Source organism: Gymnogyps californianus, chromosome 15, assembly GCF_018139145.2.
Source record: "Gymnogyps californianus isolate 813 chromosome 15, ASM1813914v2, whole genome shotgun sequence".
In the NCBI taxonomy this organism is placed as follows: Eukaryota; Metazoa; Chordata; class Aves; order Accipitriformes; family Cathartidae; genus Gymnogyps; species Gymnogyps californianus.
In genome coordinates this window covers 10,808,195-10,828,743 of record NC_059485.1, presented here as the reverse complement: position 1 = coordinate 10,828,743, position 20,549 = coordinate 10,808,195, and the positions used below count along the sequence as shown (strand labels likewise).

Sequence of the window (20,549 nt, the reverse complement as noted above, 5' to 3'; positions counted from 1 at the left end):
GCAAATGACTGGGTAAACATATGCTACATAAAAAATAGACCAGGCAGACCATCTGCAATGAGGTCAGGATGGACAGAGTTGAGAAACTCTGTCCATTCATACAGTCTGGACTGTCTTTGCTTGCATATAATGGCTCTGCTACAGTCAGTTTCTGTCTGTACATATACATCTGTGTTCATTGGCTTTCTGGATCTTCTTGTGACCTTTTTTTTTTTTCCCTTGTTTTACAGAGTTCTAGTCCTGGACAGAGGAGAAGTAGTGGAGTGTGGTAGCCCAGACCACCTACTTCAGGAAAAAGGCATTTTCTATAGCATGGCCAAAGACTCAGGCTTGGTGTAGCATTTGAACTTGGATAGTTCCTGTGGGGAAGAGGGAGGTGGTACATTCAGAGAACTGTAACTTCCCCTGAGCTGGTGTGAACCGTACAGTTCGGTTTCAGACCTAGTGAAGTCAGCCAGAGCATGGCGATGGAAGTAACATAAAAGTGTAATTTTTTTCTTTTTTTTTGTTCTCCTTAGTATTGATTTTAGCCAGCTTGAGGAGAAGCACATAGACTGTGCAAAACACTTTAGAGACTTTTAATTTTTGCCTGAAATCTGTCATTATATGCTCACGTGTAAGGCGGAGTGATTCATCAGAGAAGTTCAAAAAAGCTTTTTCTTTTCATCTGCTCTTATGTTCTGAAGTCCCCCCCTTTTTTTTTTTTGTTTAAAACATTTTTGCAAATGCTAGTTATTTGCTTGTTTGCTGATTCCTCATTTGATGAGCCATCTATTGTGGGATGCACTTGGAACATTTTGTGGCATATAGTACTATAGTCCAAAGATTTTTCTTGTGAAATAACACGTGTGCCAGACTTTCTCATTATGGCATTTACTGTACATGGTTAATGCTTTTATGCATTGTCCTAAAGGTTTCATGTGTTTACAGTGTATAGCAGCAAGTTCACTATAATATGTCAGTAGTGCTGATGTGAAAAAGCACAGTCAACTTCAAAGCAGTATTTCAGCATGTCTAGAATGACAATCACTCCAAAACCAAATTTGTGCAGCAGTTGGTGTGTTGCAGTACGCAGTACCTGATCTTCCACCCAGTTCACTCAGGAATTCTGACTTGGGTGGCGAATCCTGGTTATGCCTGCGGGGACTCGGCTGAGAAGTGAGGATTTGCCTGAGCGGAGGTTGCAGGCTCGGCGTGACATTGATTGTCATACCCTTGGCTTTGGCAGTTCTGTGCTTTAATAGAAGCTCTGCCACATCAAGGACCATTAGCCTTATATTGAAGAAACATGCCCTTCATGCTGCTGCTGTTGACTCTTAAATTTTGTGGGAAACTGTTCTGTTACAGTTGTTTAAAAACAGTAAAACTTTTTTTTTAAGGTTGTGTGTCAGAGGGGTCTAACAATTCAATTAGTGGAGTCTGGTTTTCAAGATCTATGTTGAGTGTTCAGTTTTCTGTGGGAAGAAAAAAGTTACTTTTCTCATGTTCTGATTAGTCATATTTTAAAGGAAAATGCTGGAAGAAGGCAAGCTAAGTCAGACGGACCCAAATACTCAGCACTCTGAGAATGTGGACTTCTGTGAATGATATTGCTGACCTTAATACTAGACAATTGTCTTCTTTAGAGTAAAACTATTTATTTTTTTGTAAATTATGACTCTCTGAAATTGAATAGACTGAAATTTTCTTTGGTATTTTTTGTAATGACTATACAAATATTTGCAAAGAACTTGCAGTAAAAAAATTGAAAGATAACATGATGTGTCATTTATTGCTTTGTATTTGACAAAGGGTTAGTTTTGGCAGTTCAGGTTTTTGCCTTGAAAATAGAAATTATTGGTACTGCTTAGACTAGCCAGGCTGCTAGGCCTGATGTCTGGGGGGTGTTAGGGTGGGTAAGAAACCTTGAGTGCAAATAACTGTGTGCTGTGGTAGGGCTGGATCACATCTCCTGGTTTCTCTTGTAATTTGAGTATTGCAGTTTGTTGAGCAGACCAGGTAATAACAATGGATCAGCAGAGCAGGATTCAGCAGTGCTGTGGAGCTTAGGCCATGGACGCCGCGGGTATGACGATGTCGGCCACATTGCCTGGGCAGGTTGGTGTTAACTTCCTCTGTGGAAATGGAATAGGCAAGGGGTGATTTGGGAGTTTGGGGAAGAGCGGTAGGTTTTGGTTTTTCAAATCACCTAACACGCAGCATTGTGATGGACAGAAGGGTGGAAAGATTGGAGCAAATGGTTAGTAAGGAACAGAGCATAGAGCAGGGAAATGAGCTTGTCAGGTAAGGTGTGTGGCTGGTATTGTTTTACTCAGCTGCATTAAACTGGAGACAGATCTGTCTGCAGAGGAGACCCAGAGGAGGAACTGTGAATACCACCATGAGACCTTTCCTGCTTGGGGACAGTCATCCTCCAAGAACACTTTGTGATCCTTCCCCTTCCACCCCTTCCTGGGAGAGCCCTGGGAAGGAAAGGGGAGAGGGGCTGCTGGCATTGGACAACCAGAGAGTAAAGCTCCCTGTGCTCGCTCTCCTTGCCGGTGCAAACTAGTTATCACCAACACCTTCCTCAAGGCGGAGCTGTGGAGAATGTCCAGTGAAGAAATTCAGACATGACTTCAAATACCTTTGAAAAGCCTTGTGGGTTTAGTGCAGCTTGTTGCTGAGCTGGGGACTCTGCAAGTACTCTGCAGGCTTGGGACTGAATTCAAAGGAAATTGTATTGCTAGAGTTCTTACTTCAGTGGAAACTGATTTCAGATTCGAGGAAATGATGCTTTCCATTGCATGCTGATTAACAGACATTTACAAACCTTAACATATTCATGTGAGTAAGTCCTTTAAAAACAATGGAACTGCACTTAGGAGCATGGTTTGTTTGAAATACAGAACTTGCAGAATTATGCTTCCGCTGTGTAAAATGTTTGCAGTGGCATTGTCTGTGTAGGAATGACTTAAACTGCATTTGCAATCTCAAACTGGATACACCGGAAAGCATCACTGGATGTTCTCTGTCCTATTCATGGGCTGTTTGTGATCATTTGGGGAACTGCGTGTCCCAAATGCTGTATTTTGCAGGATAACCTTCTAAATAGTGCAGCAAGGGGTCAGAGGACTGCTCCTTGTGTGCGCTTCAGTCTTGTTCTTTTTCAATGGTATGGTTAGTAATGTGCATCATTGTGTTCTCCCAGTTTTATATATTTATACGCTTGCTAGCACAAACCGTTCTGCCCCAGCTCTGGAGTAGATACTCTTTCCTGTTTGCCTCAAATACCTGTCAGTGCTTTGTGCTGTTGCTGCATTGATTCATGATCTTGATGCCAAATGTCTGTCCTCATAAAAACGATGAGTATCTTGTCTGGCTGTAACTTGAACAAAATTGTATTATGCATGATGAGGATCAGTCTGAACTAACCTTTACTGCACAGAGCTAGCTGAACAAATGCAGCTTTCTTCCCACAGAACCTACGTGTGAGAGCAGTGTCATATACATACTTCGGGGTACCTTGAGGTAGGAGCGGTATAGCTGTGAGATCCTGTTTCAGCTAGAAAAGAGAGGGCTGTATACTGATCCCTGCCTGCAGCGTTACTGGGACCAGTTGCAGAAAATGATACAACTTGCTGCAAGGTAAGGTATTAGAATCTGGCATTAAACCCAGCAGATTTTCCTTATTTAATCTGTCTTCCTTTTTGTGCATGTTGTTTGGACCTAATGCTTCCTTAGTACTGGGGGCACTGTCAGCACTTCTGGGTAAGTGACATCTAGCCTGACGGCATGTGACCTCCAGTACAAGAGAGTCTGGTGCCATCCGGCAGGGATCAGTGATGTTACAGCCCGGGGTGACGAGCCTTCCCTCCAGCTGTTGCGGGGGGGGGCGGGCACTAATAAATTCAGGGGTGTGACACTGAATTCCGGCAGCTGGGCTCAGAGTCATATAGCGGACACCTATGAAATTTGAATGCCTTGATGTCCCATATTTTCCTTTATGCAGCAAAGCTAATGCCAGCTCTGAAAGCATCTGGGGCAGGAGGTGGGAACTGTACTGGGAGCCTGTACTGCAACAAGCAGCTTAGTCCTCGGGGAGGACGTGAGCTGCGCACCTTCATCCAGCTGCTGCAGAGCAGGGTTTCCCTGAAGTGTGTTGCTGTGGCATGGCCTGAGTTCGTCCTGTTCTCATTCTCCAGGTCCCCTCCTGGTGAAGTAATTATCTGCCCACCAGGAGGATCTTCATAGCTGGTAGTCTTGCACTTCTGTAGGTGGGTAGGTTCTCACTTCCTACAGAGCATGTGGAAGCCTAGCTCCATGGTTTTCCTCTTCTTTTTTTTTTTCCCTCTTTTTGATAAAGACAGCACAATTAATTTCATTTAGATCAGCAGAAAAAATGGAAACCTTACTTAGCTGCATTGCTGGCTATTGATGTGTATTTTGTGAAAAAACTGCCAAATACCTGTAAGGCCCAAAAGTAGGTGGCCAGACTTAGCATCCTTGCTCTTATCTAGAGAAAGGCTGTGCCTCTCCCCAGTTCATTCGGTGCTCTTTGCTCTATGGACCATTTCTTCTAGTCTTTGAAAAGACCCTTATCTTTCAAAGCAAAGCTCTTTCTCTCACAACCGTTTTGTTCCGATCTGTTCATTAAAATGTTCAGGATCTGTGAAACCAGTTCAGAGCCTGCTGTGCTGTATCTTGTATCTTAGAGCAGTCGTGTGTGCCACTGCAGCCCATGTGAAGATAGTGGTGGTGGTAATAATAAACATTAACATACTTATTATAAACATGTTAATATTTATAAAAGAGTAAAGGAAAATCATTGAATTTACTGTATTGGATTTCAGTGCATGTTGATACATCCTGGCTGACATTATTTGCTGCAACATGGAAGATATCTCGCATCTGGAAGAGCTGATACTGCTGAGAAAACTGCTCAGGATTTTCAGGAGACCTGCAAATAACACCCTAGTTCTTCATGTGTGTGAATACAGCTACTTCTGTAAAACTGTTCCTGGTCTTGAGACATCTCTGCAGATATTCTTTAGAGTGGTTCAGCCGCAATGTAGCACAGAAACGGTTGTGCTCTGGGTCACTGTCGCCTTTAACATTTTGGCATTGCTGTGCATCGTGCGACCATCTAGGCAACTAGGAGTGCAACTTATAAACTACGTATTTGGCATGAACTTGGTGTAAATCAATGCGCAACACCTTCGTTCTTATTTTCTAGCTTTAGCAATTTCAGTATTACCTTAAACTTGGAATCATGGGACAAGAATCTTTCTTTTTTTTAGGTAGTTTTTCTCTCCTACATACGCTGTGCTCTCACTTTGTTTGAGATAGACTTAAATGAGGAGGAAGAAGGAAAGGAAAAAAGTAAATTGAAATTGAAAGCCCTAACTCTTGATGTCCAGATTGGACAGACAGCTGGAACAGTGCAAGTACTAATTAAGCTCTTGACCTCATTTCAAACAATTGCATGGGAGTCCTACACTGGCTCAACTGGCAGAGCAGGCGGCCTCTGCGGAGTGGGTGGCTTTGTGAGGGTGAAACGCTGCCATGGTAGGCGCTCCAGCTGGGCTGGGCTGTCCTGTCTCCCAGGGGCTGTGTAGCGGCGATGCTTGCGGGCTCCCAAACCCCCTGGTCTGGGTTCTGCTTCCATCCGGTGGCCTGGCCTGGCCATCCAGCCGCAGCCTGCCTCAGGCAGGAACACAGCTCAGCCTGCCCAGCCAAGAGGGTGGTTGGAAATACGAGGTCTCCAACAAACGCAGGGACATTGTGTGTTCTTGCTGTGGTCTAGGTAGAAACTTGTTTTTTCTCTACAGTCCCTACTGGACCTAGAGTGAAACACTTGTTTTGCTCTAAAGAGAAAAACAGAGTTGGAAAGGCACTGAGATGTCAATAAACCCTCTTTAGATTAGGGGATTTTATTTGGACTTTGAGTGGGTAGCTACTGCTGAGCTAAACATGGCTGCTCTGTGTATGTTGCACTTACGCTGCACACTAGCTATTAAAAATTAATGCTGCGAAAGTGTAGACAGGGCAAGTCCAGGTGCTCCTCTTAATCAGCTCTAGACATTCAGATTACTGGAGGCATTGGACAGACTTTTATTTCTTAATATTTAAAATTCTTCAGAGCAACTTACAAAATAGGCTGTTAGCATAGTTCTGAGCCTGCTGTAGTTACCTCCTGTGCTAATTGCATAATTCAATCAAGTAGTCTAATCTAGGAAGAAGTACCTTTGCAAAGACCCAGCAGACCTGTCCTTTTAAACACTGCTTTCTGTTCCTTAAACCAGATTTTCAAGAGAGGATGGTATCTCCAAGCATTAACTCCTTTATATAGTTTGCTTTAACCAACTTCCAGATAACTTCCTTGTGATTATTACCTTTTTTGTGAGACCTGAGCTCCCAATTTGTCACTTACAGTACCACATGAACATAAAGTTGGGGACTCTGGCTCATCTGAAACACGGGCTTTTTTGTCACATATAATTTTGGGAATCCCTTTTCTTTTTGCCCTTTCAGCACAGCTTGACGTGTGAAAGCTGATGGTATTTTTGCTTGCTCTTACTTTGTGCAAGCCAACAGCAAAACTGCGCCCTTTCAAAGATTACCAGTGTGAAAGTATGTTTTGATTATTTTCTCCTTCTGTTGCCTTCTCTCTTCATTACCAACTTAGGAACAGAAAGCGAACATTTAAAAGATGTTTATATCAGAGATTATGGTATGCTAAAAGATGTCTGTTTCAGAATTATCCAGCAACAGGGGCACTTCTGTTTCTCTTTGACCTCAGTTAAAAAGAAAAAATACCTAACCTATATCTCACTAGTTCTAAATGCTCCTGCTTTTGAGATCCAATGATAAACCTTCAGAGTGCTCATAACTTGTATCTGTTGTTTGAATTTTTTTTTTTTGTCTCTGCCCTTGAGTAAGATTCGGAGAAAGTAGAGGGAAAAAATTGCTGCTTTCCTGGTATTTAAGCACCAGTACGACAGCAGGCACTGGACTTGGATATCTTAGGCACTTGTCCAGCAGAAACTGTTAACTGCTCTTAATGTGGGTGAAGAAGCTACTGAACAGCTGTCAGAGAAGAAACTGCTGGGTTTTGCTGGTCTGGGTTGACTCTTGCCAGTTTGAACTCTCCCCTCCCCCATTACTCCTTTTTATACTGTATTTACTTTAGCTTACTGAAGACACCCATTTCAATACTTGATTCTATTTTTATTTCAGCTTTCTAGAAAATGAAGTGCTTTAACAAAAGTCACAGTAAACAGCAGTATCTCACAGTATGATTTGTTTGTCACGTTGTCTTGTTGTGATTCCTGAGGAGAGACTTGGGGACAGCTCTGACCGCAGCTCCTCGGCACTGTGGGAAGCCCAGGAAGGCTTTGCTTTCAGCTGCCGTTTTGGTTTGTTAAAGTAACATCTGAAAGATAACCATGCCAGAGGCTCTGCGGCGCCCGGGTGGCACATGCAGGAGGTAAACTTGCACTCAAGAAGAAAACCAGGAATGAACCACCAGGTCGACAGGTGAGTCCCTGCTACTCTCCCAGTCTGCCAGACTGCCACACTGCAGGGATCGGAGGAGGACGGTTTCCACCGCACAAATTCATTGTGGCCAAATTCAATTTGGAAATGTTAGTGTCGGTGTTTGGACATGCTCCGCTGTGACCAACTGGCATTTGGTAGCAGGGCTGCTCGAAGCCTTCAAGCAGAAGGAACAATGCTCTGCTGCCCACTCCCAGCCAAGTTATTCTCTCCTGCATCAGCAAGCCCGTGTCTAAGCTGGCTCTCTTCCTCCAGGCAGTCTGTCAGCCCTCTGCACAGCATGATTCACTCGGGGCCCCTCCAAAGCTGACATGGAAAGAGATGGAGTGGATCTGATCCCCAGCTGTGACAACAGGCAGCCCACAGGCAGCCGTATGCTCTTGTGCTTAGGGGCATCCCACTTCCTCTTCCTTATTCCCCCAGTGTTTGTGCACTTTGGGTGACTAGATCCAGCTGCTGCCTTGGAGTCCACATCTGTGTAAGAACAGCACTCAGGTGAGCAGTCCTTAAGACATTGGCACAAGACTAAATTTGTTCTGCCTGGACCTTAGGACAAGCTGTACACAGTTAAGTTTGCTTGCTACCAGTTAAATTCTTGCTTGCTGTCCATAAAATCTTGTTGGCTTTTAAAAATAATCTGTGTAATCTTTAGGTATGGCAGTATATTTAGGCTCCATTTATAGTATAAATCGGAAATGCTGTGGTCTTTTTCTTTTGGCATGTTTTCTTTTACACCATAAAAGCAACATGGCATTTAAGTTCTGACTGGCTCATTTTCAACAAAGGGTGAGGTTTTGGTATCTGGAAACATAATGAAAATGGAATTGCTAAGTTTCCTACGGAAATAACGTGTATCCCAAGTCACCCTTTTCACCTACTCACTGTGGTTATAGCTCAAACATGATTTGGTTGAGTGTCAGGCATTTTAGAGTGAAACCAAGGTAACAACTCAATTACGAGATCAATTATTCCTGATAGTGGTGGCATTATGGTATGCTCTGTGATTGAGTCACGCAAGGCCTGATTCTTCCATCAGTCTGTAGAACAGTCCCTTCTGAGCTATTAAGTGTTCCAGAGTGTCAAATTCAGCTATCTGACCATTTTCCAAGACACAAATCCTGTGAACATTAAAACAGAAGTGTAAGTTTGGGGATACACCAGCAGCTGTAATAAACTTAGTTATTTCTACTTATTTCTAAAATAAATTTCAGTACTAGCTTGTTATTCAACCAAGCTTTCCAGCAGCTTTTCAGCTGGGACACAGCTGTGGGATAGAAATAGGTTTCTGATGAGTGACTATTCAAGTACCGAGTTGGTGGGACGAGAGTTTTTTGGCAACTGAGACTGGAGTAAGATTTGTGAATGTGTATTTTAGCTTCATGATTTTAAGATGAAGCAAAGAGGTGTAGCCATGGTTTCGCTGTCGGTGGCGGGGGGGAAGGGGTATGATGCAGCATGAAATGCATCACATGGGAATAAATGATTTGCAATTAACCTATTGGTGCCTAGCTGATTGAAGATAGCTCCTACAATGCCTAAAGCAAAGCTTTGAGGGTTAAACAAGAAAAGGTCAGAAATTAAACTGCTGTTCACTAACAGTGTGGTTTGTCTAGTTCACACAGGTTGCCTGTGTCTTCCTTCCTCCTTAGAAAAGTGGCTGAAGATATTACCTGTCACAGTCCATGACGGTGTTTATCCGGTGAGCTATTGTTAACACTGTGCTGTCTTTGAACTGAGTCCTCAGGGTGGATTGAATCTGAAGATCAGTTTCTAAATCTACTGCTGCTGTGGCCTCATCTAGAATGAGGATTTTGGCTTTCCGAAGAAGTGCTCTGGCCAGACAAACCAGCTGTTTCTGACCAGTGCTGCAAGTAAGAAGAGGGATGGTAAACTGAGAGCAGTAGTCACTTTTCCCTGGGGTCAGGATACATGATTAATTTGAAAATAGTAATGAAAAGGTGATTGTTCCCTTTCCGTGAAAGGGTGATTGAGGCTGGTGGCACTGCAGGTAACAGCATGAAACAACCTAAGGAAATGAAGGGAGGGCATTACTATAGCACCCAGGAGATCAGCACTTGGAGCAGGATTCCAGTGTTTTAAGTACTGCACAAACACAAGCCACCACAATGATGAAGTCTCAGAGGTCTTCCACTTGGTGTCTTATGATTTGATTTCATGCTGCTAAACAGGACAATAATGCAGCAAGGTCTGGGCACCTTTTTTTTTTTTTTTTTTTTAATGAATTAGACTCCTTGTGCCACTAGCTCTGTGTTCTCCTAGCCCATGGGCTGCCACTGTCTTTCTGCAGATAAGGTACCTTAGGTTTTCCCCTTGGTCAGTGCACTTATATTCCAACTGATCTGGCAAATCTGCAACAAAGTTCTTGAGCTGAGTCAGTTCCAAAGCTGTCCAGATGTCTGCATCAGTGTATTGGTTTAATGGGTCGAGATTCATTCTTAGAGAGCCAGAAAACAAAACTGGATCCTGAGCACAGAGACAGTACAAACAACTCTTGAAATGAATTACAAAAACGAGCTGTCCGGTTTTCCCTGCTGGGTGCAAATCTGTGGCTAATGTTAAATTGAATGGGAGACTATCAGGGCATAGAGGTTATTCCCAACTTTGAAATTTCTGAATGTCCCTCCTCTCACAGAATCTTTATAAACCCTTCCTAGGTGTTAAGACTTACAACACTGCTGAAGCATTTTGGAAATTAATTTCATACCTGGGGAATGACAGTTATCTTGGTTCTAAGGTCATGGAGACCTAGTTGAGCAATATCTAGTCCGTCAATTAGGATTGCTCCTTCCGCAGCTTCCACTAATCGCAGCAATCCCACAGCAAGAGTAGATTTCCCAGCTCCTGTTCTTCCAGTTATGCCGATCTGTAAAGTGCAATGGAAAGCTTTTGGTTTTGATGTGGATCGTTTTCCACAGTTGGACAGAGCTGTCATGTAGTTCCTCTTGGCCTTTGAAGAGAGACAGCTTTGCATGGATCAAATCTTCAGGGCTGTTCAAGATTCATATAGTCTAGCAATACATTCTTAAAGGGCATCATTTATAATTTGTAGTTGTTTTGTATGAAAAGGAGTCTTGAAAGCCTTTGATGGGAAGAATAACTACCAGACCTAGCAGCTAGAACAGGGTCTTGATGTGGCACTAGATTTAAAAAGTGAAATTCCTTTGCTGTAACTCTGCTAAAGTTCTGTGAAATGAAATTTCACTCAGAAGAATGTCTAGTGTATGCAGCAATCCTGGAAACAACAGCATTTTGTACTAGAAGAGGTGTGCAGTGTGATAGATGGGCTCATACTTACTGCAGCTTTCACACAAGTTCCTATACCTTGGTGTAGGGCAGGGACTGTATCTGCCCAGATCTGATCACCGCAAAGCACTGCTCACACTTTGTAGCTCTTCTGAAACAAGTGGCTTTGCTTACCTTCTCATGCCCATTGATGGTTAGATTGACATGCTTCAGTGCTAACTCCAAATTTGGCCTGTATCGCAAACTATAGTTTCTAAATTCAATTCTTCCTTCAGTGAGCCAAACTTGACCTTGAAGTTTGCCATTCAGAGTCCAGGGTGCCTAAATAGATGAAAACAAACAGCAATGTATAAAGCTGATTTAAATTACCAAATCAAGTGGCCATACTTAAATGGGAAGCTTATGAAGACATCATCTGTGCTGAATTCCCCCGATCTAGTTACTGTTTCCAAAAGAGAAAAAGGCCTTTAACTTCCGTATTGCAAATGCTGACTTTTTACTTTATGCAAAGATGCCGATCGTCTTAGCTGAAAATGGGGATAAACATTTGTTTGCATGTCAGAGTTCTGACATTCAGTGGTTCAATAAAAAAAGATTTATACACCCCTGTAAACAGACTGTGAAAGTCTCCTTTAATAGGATCTCAGGGAAGCATATGGAGAAATAATTTTAATGATTACAGAACAAAAATGATTGCACTGGAGACTTTTAGTGGCTAAAAGGCCATCTAGCAGCCATCAGTTACCAGAGAGTTGCATCTGAACTCGTGCAATAAATACATACTCCAAATATGGGCAGAAAATACGGCTCATTCCATGAGTGTTACCAAGTGAAGCTATTTTAATGGCAATCTAATGCTTAACTGTCTTAAGGAAATAATGATGATCAGAGGTTATAAAACAAGTCTAGTCAGCTGGATAAAAACCAAATGCTGCAGTTCTTTAAAGGAAACGTAACTGGCTTTTTAGAAGGGGAAAACTAGGGGGTTTGTCCACGTGGAACAGAAGAGTTACTAGTTTAGTTTGCAGAGATGTTCACCTCTGCTAGTAAGACCAATAGTTGATTAGCTACCTCCTTAGGAGTCCTCAAGTATTCTCTCACTCTCTCTACAGAAACAATGTTGTTCTCTATTTCTGTCCAGGAGCGCACCATCCAGTTCAGAACACCAGTTACCTAGCAGAAAGAAACAGAAGCATTAGGGCAGATAAAATAAGTCTTGACCTGTGCTTGCGAGGTACCTGGTATTCTGTCTTAGTGTTTACTTATAAAGACCTCCTCATCAGCTAATTACTTCAGAAATCATCCCTTAAAAGGCTAAAAAATAACTGTGGATCCTTGTGAAAGTTCGTAAAGCTGTGTTTAAAGAGCCTAGCCAGCTCCGCCCATAGCTTCTCAGCAAGTTTATAGAGAATGAAATGCTACTGACTTGGATGCTAAAAGGTAATGTAGCTATTTCTTAGGGTATTGTGTAACTAATCTACAAACAGATAAGACAGATGCTGAAGACCTTGTTTCAGTTGCTAAGAGCATGCTGCGACTCAAGTATCAGTTCAGATGCAGGAGGAAAAAGATAGCTGGTGCATGTGTTTGAGGTTCATTCTCTAAGGGGCCATATGCTCCAGATGCTCTGGGTTTCAGCAATGACAGCAGAGTTTGGTAGGAGAAGGCATCTAGAAAGCCACAGAACTAGTTCATGATTTCTTAGAAATTCAAATGGTAGCAGAAATTAAAATGCAAGTTGCTTTTGATGAAAGGCAAGCATGGTATTACTTCAATGCTGAGTTACCTGAAGAGCATATGAAATGGAGAAGCCAGCAGTTCCTGGACTAAGATGTGTTCTGCCCATTGCTGCAAACAGTGCTGCAAACAACACGATGCCATTACCCAGAAACTCCAGGTTTGTAGCAAGCCACCTGCAAGAGGAGGAGGGTACAGGGCTGTTGCTGGGTGCCCTCTTCCTTTCCCCCAACAGAATCTGTGATTACTTTGCAAAACGCTTGTGGAGCTGCTGGGGTACAGGATGTTCAGAAAAGCTCTTGTCACGCCCTGGTTGCTCTTGGAGCTCATGAATGGCTCCAGTCTGTCCGAACTGCTTGGCTTGTGGTCTCTGTTAGGATTTTCTCCAAGGCCTGTTGGATGACAGCAGCCAGCACACAGTTTCTTGGATGAGTTGGTCTAACATCTCTCACTCCTTCTGGTACTCCTCACTTGTTTCATGATTGGTGGCTGATGGCTCTATTCTCTGATGGGTTCTGCATATACCACAGGCCTCATGCACTCTCTCATGTGGTGATGGGCCTCACCAGGCATGTACTACAGCTTTCTGCACTTTGGACACCAAGTGATAACTCTAGCAGAGCGTCAGCATGTGTGTGTGCCTAGCCACACAACAGAGATGGGAGCATGTTGGTTGTGTGAGGGGCACGTTGCCAGAGAGGGGCGCAGTGTAAGTGATAATGAAAGAGGCTACCCTTCCCCAAAACACTGTGCACCGCTGTCATCTTTTGTGCACCTCCACCCAAGCCCCCAGAGCAGCTATCTCCACTCACCAAGGCCGTGAGAGTAAACTATCATTTTTTTTTTTTTTACACTGCAAATTTGTACCTGTCAGCAACTGCTCCAGGGAAGCCTATTCGCTGATTCTCATCCACTAGAAAATTGCTCTTCAAAATAAACCTCTCCTGGTCCTTGTAAGCACGGATCACACTGCTCCCTTGGAAAGTTTCTGAAATGTGGGAGTAGATGGGTGACCTGCTGGCAGCCTCTATGCGTCTCAGCTGGCAGGAGGTGATGACGTAGAAGTGCTGGTACAAAGGGAAATGGAAGGGGAAGTGATTAGAAAGTTTATGCCTCCATGGAGGTGCTCCACAGAAAATTTGGGAAGGCCTCAACAAGTGCAATAGTATGTACTATCCTAGCGTTATAAAACCTAATGTGCAGGTTGGAGATGCCCTTAAAAGGTGAAGTAGCGTTTCTGCCTGTGTTGTGTCCTATCTTCATTAAGAATAACCCCGTGGTTAGTTAATGCAAAGAAGCCAGGGTACTCTGAACTCGCAAAGACTCTAAACTCACACTTACTTTCTCCTGTAGACCAGCCCTTTGCTTGATGGAGAACAGAGGCATACTTGCACCCTTACTTGCCCTTCCCTCATGTTCAGTCTTAGCTGGCAAAGCATTTGAGGTTTCAGAGCCCAATGGGAGAGCTGCATGGCATACATGGAGATATTAAAAAGCAGTGTAGGAATTCTGGAGGAAAGGAAAAATGCTTTTGGTCTTAATATGATTGCATTTACACTAATGGAGACAAGGAATATAGCTCTAGGTAGGATTTGATCTGGACATCAGAAAAGCACAAGCCTCTTTGTGAGGTCTCTGGGATGCTTTGGAAGGCTGAGGTGATGTGGGAAGAGCCACTGACATTACTCTTGTTCAGATGCAATTTGAGATGATGAAACTAGTTTCTGCATGTCTCCGCTCCTAAGAAATGGAAGGAGGCTTTCTGCAGGGACATGGCCATGCTGCTTCAGCCTCTCCTGTCTGTGTATCTCTTTGAGCTCCTACCTGGAATGCAGCATAAAGAACAGTCAAGGGCACGATGGCCATTGCTGCCCTTGGTGTAGCCACTATAATCACAAGGTAGATCTCCAGCAAGTTGAACAAGAATCCCAGCAAGGACTTCAGCTTGTCAGGGATGACAGAATCAATAGCATCCATGTCTCTGGAGAAGCGGTTCAGCAAGTTTCCAATGGGCGTTTGCTCAAAGAAGACCATTGGGGATCTAGCAACATTCCTCAGCAACTGCAGAAACAGCTTGTGCGATGCTAACACGCCACCTAGAAGGACTGCTGCTGTGGAGGCAAATCTGCCAAGGGCTGTAATATAAAAAATAATAATTACTACTAGATCTGAACAAACTCACCTTGGAGTTCTCCTTTGCGAGATCATGATTTTCACTTAGTACTGTGAATGCTATACTACTGAAAGGAGCTGACTGTCTGGTAGCAATTAAGCCAAGCCTCAGAGCTGCAGGGCAAACTACCCTTTCTGTAGCGTAGCTACAGAGGGGCGGAAGACCTTCTAAGCAAGCTTGATGGGGGCTACGGATTCAGGAACTTAAACATGCAGGACAAATTCGTTATTCTTCACAAAATGAGCTTGGAGCTTGACTGGAATTACTTTGAATTACACTGAATTACTCAAAGTCTTAGGTTTCCTGCCTACAGATTCACTGTTAGCACAGAAGGGTACCCAACCCTTCCCACTCTTTTCAACTCGGTTAAAGTTTTCTCATCTTCTGTCACTTGGGCTGAGATTTTTCCAGATTTGATTTCTGTCCTAAAACAAGTGATTCTATTTATTTATTTATTTATTGAAGAGTGACGGAAAGAATTGTTGCCATTTTTAATGAGAAAGATTTAAAGGAATGTAGAATTCCACAAGTTCCTCTTTTTCTCTCTCTTTACACTCAAAAGACCTAAACCAAGATTTAATTCAGCATGGAGAAGAACCACTGCTTGCACTTTGATAGGATTAATTCATATTGGAGGAATGCAAAGGGATAAGAGGAAGAAAGATATGCAGAAGATGCTGGATACAAGGCGGCAGGATAGAACAATAAGGATGTTGTAGTTCTTCCACTGCTGAATGTTTTTTAGGGGCTCAGGTAATTTAGTTCCAGCAGGAAATATAGAGGAAGACACTATTCATCATGGTCTGCTGAAAGGCACAGGAGAACACTTCTAGCATACCATGAAGTAGAATTTCAGGCAGTAACACTGGAAATACTGTTCAGATCCCTTAGAAATCCTCTCTGTGCGTCAGAGCCTGTAGTTTTAGGTCCCATGCCAAACCTTTAGGGCTGGTGCCAAAAGCCCAGGAGGCTAAGAGCCCATGGGTATGCATTTGTTTATATTCTGAGAAAACATCCTGGATATGGGAAAGGGAGATGGCAATACAGAGAAGAATTAGGTGAGCAAATTAAACAAACCTTGAACCACTCCTAGTGCACCAAAGACTCCAACTCTCAGCTCTGTGTGCTCTTGTGTCCCGTTGTGAACAGGGTCATCTGTCCACATGCTGAGCCAGTAACCACGAGAAAATGACACAGCTTGCTGACATGTGAACAACAGAATGATGTACACACACAGTGGTAAGCCTGTCGCCTTCAGGTAGGCTGCATAAATTGAAGTATTAACCTAGAGTGAAACAATTGGGGGAAGAATAGGAGGAGAGGTTGGGAGGATCAAGTTTGTTAGCAAGGAAAAGCAGCTCTGAAACAAGCAATGATTTATTATGGCATATCTACTTGGTTATATGTCACGGGCCATAGCAACCATATTAATCCTTTTCTTGTTTTCCTCACGGTTGAATAATGAACCCATACTTAAATAAATTCATGGTATTAATGAGTGATTATTATCAACTCTTGAATGTTATTGCAATAGGTTCGTGTTATTGCTGGAATGCACGTAAGGCTTTCCTTATGCCAGCAGTGGTTTTCATTTGTTCTCGGTGTGAGTGAGAACTATCATGTATCCCACTGACTGCTTGTGTGAGTAACTGCTGATCAGCAGAGGTGAGGAGATCCCAGTCTGGCTAATACTGTGCTTCCCTAGGGGAAGAGCTGCCTCCTTTGCGGTGTCTGACTTCTTACTCTCATCAGTACCGGTGTGTAACCTCAGCTATTTGTTTCCTCCCCACATTTTACTGCTTCTACAATGTGCCCTGAATACACACCTTATCTATGCCTGACTCCTCTTAGCTGGAATCCCACATCTGGTTCTTTCCTTTCACAGTACTCTCCTTGCCTCAGCCTTTTGAGGTGTTTCCCTTGGGCAAGATGAGAACAGTGATGTGCCTCTTGGCCCCTTCCCACCAGCCTCAAGAGTTTGTGGACAGACTCAATATTACAAGTCCCTTGTAATTTATCCTCTTCTGTCCCTTACCACCACCTCACCCTGATTGCTTCAGTGCGCTTTCTCCCTTCAGGTCAACTCTTGAATCAAGATCTCTCTCCTCAAGTGGTCATAAATTATCCCCCCTCCCCCCATTTCCATAATGTGCTCTCTGCAATGTACGTGCATTATTCCTATTTTGGAACCACTGCTTGGATCAGGGCATCTAGGGAGATACAGTTTGCATAGAAGGTGCTATGTAAAATAATGCTGAAATTACTTTGTCTCAATTATAGGGCGAACTTGTACAGCTCAGCTGACTTCCCTGGAGTTGCACTGGTTTAACTTAGGCAGTGAGCTGACCCGCCTGCCATGAGTGGGTCAGTAATAAACCCATGGTATGTGTCTTTGCCTGTATAGGAAGGTGCTGTGCTTACCCTGCCATGCTGAGTTTTCTCTCCCTTGGTTAATCTTCCTTTGATGGCTGCAGCAGTGGTACAGTCTTGACTTACAGGACTGGTCTCCCTTCCCATAGCAGAAGATCTGACTGAATTGTCACTTCATAAAGAAAACAAAAGTCCTTTCAATTTTTAGCCAAGGCAATGAGTATTTTAAAGCTGGATGTCCTTACCCATCCACCCCTATATTCATGCCTGTTTTGAGGGCTGCAGTTTTCGAGGTCTTCCAAAGTGGCCCCAACCATTGTCCATATTTGTCACAGGGACTGGGCTCTGTCAAACTATTAACAAACAGAGGCTTTAAGCATTCACTAACTGTGGCTGGTTTGAAATGAGTCGGACTTTACAGCCCCACTGGGAAGTGAACAGCAAGCAAATGTATCAACATGCCTTGTACGTGAGCTCTAGAACAAATTCTGGCTCCTTGTGAAATATGGAGAAACTGTTAGCCTCCACATTCAAGAGCAGCATCTTACCTATTCTTGAGTTTTGCTTGTTTGCTTTTATTATTAATTTACAGATTCAATCCCAAACATGTATCGTACTCAGTAAGAGCCTCCATGCAGGCTTGTATTGGCTTTTGGAGCAAGTTCTTCAGTGTCTGAGACAGCTTTAAGCTTACCTAAAGAGCTTCTCCTGTGATGGACCATTTCTAGAGGTGATGGTGCCTTTGGTGTCTCCTATAGCTGTGAAATAAATGCAGTTTTTTCCTAAATGCTTTAGAATCCCATTTTGTCCTGTATAGCCTTTGAGAGACTGGTAATATGGAGGAAAGGTTCATTACAAACAATTGTTTCTAAGGGTAGAAATATCAAGGTGAGGCTTGAAGAATAGCACATATAGTGGGTAATTCTGTTTACTGCATTATTGTTGTCTATGAAGATGGAACTGTTTATTCAAGAATCAATTTTGAGGTGATGAGTCAGCTAATTTGACAGGCATTTTTCCACACGCAAAGTGACAGCTTACTGTGATTGGATCTCAGCTTTAAATGTCCCTAATAAAACAAATGTAAGACTGGCTTTTCCAGTTTTATTCTCTTTTCCCTCTTCCCAACTGTGAACAGCAGCAGACTCCCCTCCCCCCCAGTTCTTTAATGTTAAGTATAATATTAAGGAAACAATTGACTGATAGACCTAGGAAGAACAATTCCAACTCATTTGGGTTACCTGGAAAACCAGTGCCTGCCTTCTCTTCTGCAGTAATGTGTGAATGAAGAAATTCTGCAAAGGCCCCATTTCTCTGTAGAAGTTCTTGGTAGGAACCAATTTCTGAGATTGTTCCATCCACCAGAAAAACAATGTTGTCCACTTGAGGCAAAACGTTGATTGTGTGAGTCACCAGCACACGAGTCTGCTTGAATAAAGAGGGAACAGTTAGAATTGTTCTGGCGTTCCCCTGCTCACTCAAGCTGGTGCAGTCAGCTGTCTTCCAAAGACAGACACGTACTCAGTCTGAGCTATGATTTTTACGAACTTGGAGATATTTTTGTTATTTATTCCTATCACTTCTGACTGTCTCTTTGATGAAGTTTATCTTTGCAGCACAGCTCTGTGCCCATTTTGAAAGTGCAGAACTCGGGAGCGGAAGGGTGAATCAACTTGCTTTGTGTCACGCACAAGCATAAAAGAGTGAGGATGGGAACTGAAGCCTGAAGTCCCAGGCTAGCACCCTGTAGGTAGGAGGACCTTTTGCTTGGCTCACTGACCAGTTCCATGTTGTTGATTCCCCTCAGGCTGAAGCTCTTAAGTAGAATGATGTTAATTGGAGAGTATGTCACATTTATTGTCACTGATATCAATATTTCAGAATCAAATTTGTGCCTGAAAACTTCATCAACCTGAACGGAGTTAAGAGTGCAGCTCCTTTACATTTAAATTTCTGAGTGTATTTGCACAGATAATTACATGTAGGAAAGGACATAAGAAAAGTAATTTTTCCCTAGATAACTGTCGTGGTTTAGGCCCAGCCGGCAACAAAGCACCATGCAGCCACTTGCTCACTCCTTCCCCCCGGTGGGATGGGGAGGAGAAAATATAACGAAAGGCTTGTGAGTCAAGACAAGGACAAGGAAGGATCAGTCACCAATTATGGTCACAGGCAAAACAGACTTGACTTGGGGAAAAAAGAAATCAATTTAATTTGTTACCAATCAAATCAGAGTAGGAAAATGAGAAATAGAACCGTATCTTAAATACACACCTTCCCCCCACCCCTCCCTTCTTCCCGGGCTCAGCTTTGCTCCCGATTCCCCTACCTCCTCCCCCTCAGCAGCGCAGGGGGACGGGGAATGGGGGTTGTGGTCAGTTCATCACACGTTGTCTCTGCCGCTCCTTCCTCCTCAGGGGGAGGACTCCTCACACTCTTCCCCTGCTCCAGCTTGGGGTCCCTCCCACGGGGGTCAGCCCTCCACGAGCTTCTCCAACTCAAGTCCTTTCCACGGGCTGCAGTTCTCCACGAACTGCTCCAGCGTGGGCTTTCCCACGGAGTCACGGCCTTCTCCGGGCCCAGCCACCTGCTCTGGCGTGGGGTCCTCCAGGGGCTGCAGGGGAATCTCTGCTCCGCTGTTAACCTCCATGGGCTGCAGGGGGACAGCCTGCCCTCTCACCACGGGCTGCAGGGGAACCTCTGCTCCCCCGCACCTCCTCCCCCTCCTTCTTCACTGACCTCGGTGTCACCATGGTTGTTTCTCTCACATCCCACTCCTCTGCCTGCTGCAGGTTTTTCAGCAGTCTTTTTTCCCCTCTTCTTAAATATGCTATCACAGAGGCGCTACCGCTGTCACCAGTTGGCTTGGCCTTGGCCAGCAGCAGGTCCAACTTGGAGCCGGGGAAGCTTCTAGCAGCTTCTCACAGGAGCCCCTCCCCTGCTACTAAAACCCCACCACACAAAGCCAACACATTAACAAATTGGCATGTTCTGTATTTCTAATATACAATCAAGCCCTTTGAGTACTGCTTAAGTCTGATACATTCTTTCTTTGCCAGTCTTTCTGTTTCAATGCAATAATTACACTCTGATACTTGCAACCAATCCACATGAAGAGAAAGGTATTTGTAATCAGACATGTCTGTTTGAATTGGACTTTCTAATGAAAGAAATTACCTATTTTCCTTCTACAATGTGAAATTGAATCAAGTATTTGTAGGCAATTTATACTATGAAAAAAATAGAGCTGCCCTAGTATCTCTTCTCATGTAACCACATTTATTATCCAGATTGCTTGACAGCAGAGAAATACCAAGGAATAACAAAATGCAACCAATGCGAAAAAGAATGGAAGGGAAGTGTTTAAGATAGATTTTAAGACTGAAGTTTACGTGATGAACATTTGGGTGATAAGAACTGTAAAGGTGCCACTGAACTATTCAAAAGTGATGGGATTAGATGTTATGAT

General features: G+C 43.5%; 2 protein-coding genes across 4 annotated transcripts in view; one reads left to right on the top strand and one right to left on the bottom strand.

The window, feature by feature from the left end:
* LOC127022486 (multidrug resistance-associated protein 1) overlaps positions 1 to 1,749 on the top strand; it is a 56,680-nt gene extending 54,931 nt beyond the window's left edge. For 2 of the 3 annotated variants that reach the window (XM_050906105.1, XM_050906104.1), the window contains one exon: positions 231 to 1,749. In XM_050906105.1, coding sequence (XP_050762062.1) covers positions 231 to 339 — 109 coding nt within the window. In that variant the 3' untranslated portion in view covers positions 340 to 1,749. The remainder of the gene's footprint in view (positions 1 to 230) is intronic. The other variant, XR_007767351.1, reaches the window with a different exon arrangement.
* Positions 1,750 to 7,220: 5,471 nt separating this feature from the next.
* Positions 7,221 to 20,549, bottom strand: part of ABCC6 (ATP binding cassette subfamily C member 6) — a 28,361-nt gene continuing 15,032 nt past the window's right edge. The window contains exons 19-31 of the mRNA XM_050906107.1: positions 18,322 to 18,508; positions 17,775 to 17,898; positions 17,132 to 17,252; positions 15,788 to 15,995; positions 14,362 to 14,672; positions 13,405 to 13,604; positions 12,587 to 12,713; positions 11,872 to 11,973; positions 10,975 to 11,121; positions 10,262 to 10,420; positions 9,854 to 10,020; positions 9,207 to 9,401; positions 7,221 to 8,654 (exon numbers count right to left, since the gene is read on the bottom strand). Coding sequence (XP_050762064.1) covers positions 8,546 to 8,654; positions 9,207 to 9,401; positions 9,854 to 10,020; positions 10,262 to 10,420; positions 10,975 to 11,121; positions 11,872 to 11,973; positions 12,587 to 12,713; positions 13,405 to 13,604; positions 14,362 to 14,672; positions 15,788 to 15,995; positions 17,132 to 17,252; positions 17,775 to 17,898; positions 18,322 to 18,508 — 2,157 coding nt within the window. The 3' untranslated portion in view covers positions 7,221 to 8,545. The remainder of the gene's footprint in view (positions 8,655 to 9,206; positions 9,402 to 9,853; positions 10,021 to 10,261; positions 10,421 to 10,974; positions 11,122 to 11,871; positions 11,974 to 12,586; positions 12,714 to 13,404; positions 13,605 to 14,361; positions 14,673 to 15,787; positions 15,996 to 17,131; positions 17,253 to 17,774; positions 17,899 to 18,321; positions 18,509 to 20,549) is intronic.